The 2,365-nt window shown below is 59.7% G+C and overlaps 1 protein-coding gene across 1 annotated transcript in view; it reads left to right on the top strand.

The window, feature by feature from the left end:
• The window catches only part of VOLCADRAFT_99235 (uncharacterized protein), a gene marked incomplete at both ends in the record, with an annotated part of 7,571 nt that overhangs the window by 4,709 nt on the left and 497 nt on the right, over nucleotides 1-2,365 (top strand). Inside the window, 3 exons of the mRNA XM_002958012.1 lie at nucleotides 354-575; nucleotides 958-1,065; nucleotides 1,432-1,502. Of these exons, the coding sequence (XP_002958058.1) occupies nucleotides 354-575; nucleotides 958-1,065; nucleotides 1,432-1,502 (401 nt within the window). The remainder of the gene's footprint in view (nucleotides 1-353; nucleotides 576-957; nucleotides 1,066-1,431; nucleotides 1,503-2,365) is intronic.

Genomic DNA, 2,365 nt, shown 5'->3' with positions numbered 1-2,365 from the left:
GTGGGTGGGTGTGGCAGGTGGGTGGGTGTGCGGGGTGAGGGGGGGGGAGAATGCGGCGTAAGGGTTGGGGTTGGGGGGGAAAAGACGAACCCCGAGCGAGTGAAGCTGCTGCCAAGGAAAGACTGCTGCAGTGCGGCCGATGTACAGGACGATAGCAGAACTGACCAGCCGGCGGTTGTGAAGCAGCAGTCCTCGGGATGGGGGGAAAGGGGAATTGGGGACCGGAGGGTGCACTGTCCATATCCCTGAATGTGCCTTGCGTCCTGACCGTCCCCATGCCGTACCGTCGTTGCGTGTGTCCTGTTTTGGATCCTGAATCCGGATTCACGTGAACCTGGCTGGATACAAACCAGGCTGGACTTGGATTTGCTTGAGGCGGCTGAAGCCGCGGCGCTGCGGCGACAGCTGGTACGGCTGCTGGTACGGCGGGCGCAAGCTAGGGTGACGCTGGCGGGGCGAGTTGGCCCCGCCGCCGCCGCCGCCGCCGCATCTGCCGCCGCCAGCAGCAACAACAGCAGCGGAGCCGCGGGTGATCATCTTGCGGCGGCGCTCCGAGACTACGAAGAAGCGATGCGGTGAGTCAGTGCCTCATGCGCATTTATTCGTGCACTATATGACATTGGCCAAGCTGTACGGCAGAGCGCTGTGTACGGCAGACCTGTCCAGGGCTTCGTGTGTCGGACCATCACGGAGCTTGTCTGTCTGGGGCACAAGCTGAGGCCGCCCGCGCCGCGCACATGTAGTGCCGCTGGGCTAGCGATGTCTGAGCTTATGGTGGTGGTGATGGTGATGGTGGTGGTGGTGATGGTGATGGTGATGGTGATGGTGATGGTGATGGTGATGGTGATGGTGATGGTGATGGTGGTGGTTTCCTCCTCCCTTCCCCTTCCCCACCCCCACCCCCACCCCCACCCCCACCCCCACCCCCACCCCCACCCCCACCCCCCCACCCCGCAGTCTGTCCCCTGGCGAGCCCACCCTGGAGTCGGACTACCAGGAGCTGGCGGCCGCCCTCAGACCCGCTGACGCCGCGGCGCTGAGGCAGCGTGGGGATGCGAGGTTCAGGTGGGGCGGGCCTGTTATAGATGAGGTAGGAGGTAGTATAGAGGCAGTGGGATTTTCCCCGCCATAAAGGATTTATTAAACCTATTTGCAGCTTTTACCGGCATTTGGTTATAGGGTTTTGTTTTTGAGGCAAGAATGCACATGGACTTAGGATACCATGGTAATACCACCACCACCACCGTTGACTACCGTTTATCGCAACCGAATTCGTTGCAGTCGTTGCAACGGTTTTACCTGCACCTCGTTTTCCGTTGCTTGCTGACGCGTGTGTGTGTGTGTGTGTGCCTCCCTAGCGGGGTGGGACCGAAGTGGGGTGGGGTCACTGTCGCTCTCCCCCGTGTCGCTCTCTCCCTGTCGGCGTTTCAGGTCGGGTGATTTCGAGGGTGCAGCGGAGGCGTTTGGCGCTGTGTTGGGGCTACCCAGGAGCCGAGTTGCGGGTGAGTGAGTACGTGCTGACGTGCGCGTGGGTGCGTATGTGAATGTGTGCGGGTGAGTTTTTACTGGCCTGAGTTCGCGTTTGTGTGTGTGTGGTCGGGGGGGGGAGTGGGAGGTAACCCCCCTTGGCCGTTGATAACCATTACGGTTGCTGCTGACGAGGCGTCTTAGAATTTTATTTCTGTTTAAGATGGGTTTTAGGTAGATAATTTTAAAGGTGGGAAAAGTGTTTTAAAAGGGTGTTGATGTTGATTGACGGTGAGGGGTGGGGCTCGCATACTGGTCGGGGGTCGGGTGTCACCTTGAGGACGTATCCAACCCTCACAAACAGCAAGGTTCGGTCAATGTACGGCACGTTTGAAACCCTCCTTTATGGGTGAAACCGGATAAACCCCTAGGGGGGGTCAGGGAGAGCAAGGTCTGTTTGTTTTAAGGGGGTTGAGGGATGGAGAGGATTGCGCGGTCGAGAAGGATGAGGAGGGAGGTAAGGCTTGCCCGGGGCCAGGGCTTCGGTAGCGCTGTCTTTGATATGCTCTAGGTCGCCGCGACTCCCATTCACAGCTGCACCTGATGGCTTAGGGGAGTTCATCCAAAGCCAAGTGCCGGAAAGTCATTCCCTATTCCCTCGCGCGCCCAACCTAAAACCCTAATACCCCACACGCATACATGGCCTCACACCGTTTTGCACGCGCCCGACGAACTCTAAAAACACCTTTTCAAGAGCCGGAGCGCCTTGCGGCCTTCTCCAATCGGGCGGCTTGCAACCTGGTTCTGGAGCGCTACGGCGCCGCAGTAGCGGACTGCGACGCAGGACTGGCGTTGCTACTGCCGCCGCAGCTGTCGACGTCGGGTTCCGGAGGTGGTG

The sequence above is a fragment of the Volvox carteri genome (genome assembly GCF_000143455.1).
Source record: "Volvox carteri f. nagariensis unplaced genomic scaffold VOLCAscaffold_84, whole genome shotgun sequence".
Taxonomy (NCBI): Eukaryota; Viridiplantae; Chlorophyta; class Chlorophyceae; order Chlamydomonadales; family Volvocaceae; genus Volvox; species Volvox carteri.
Note: the sequence above shows the minus strand (reverse complement) of the source record. Positions and strands in the feature narration are given on the sequence as shown.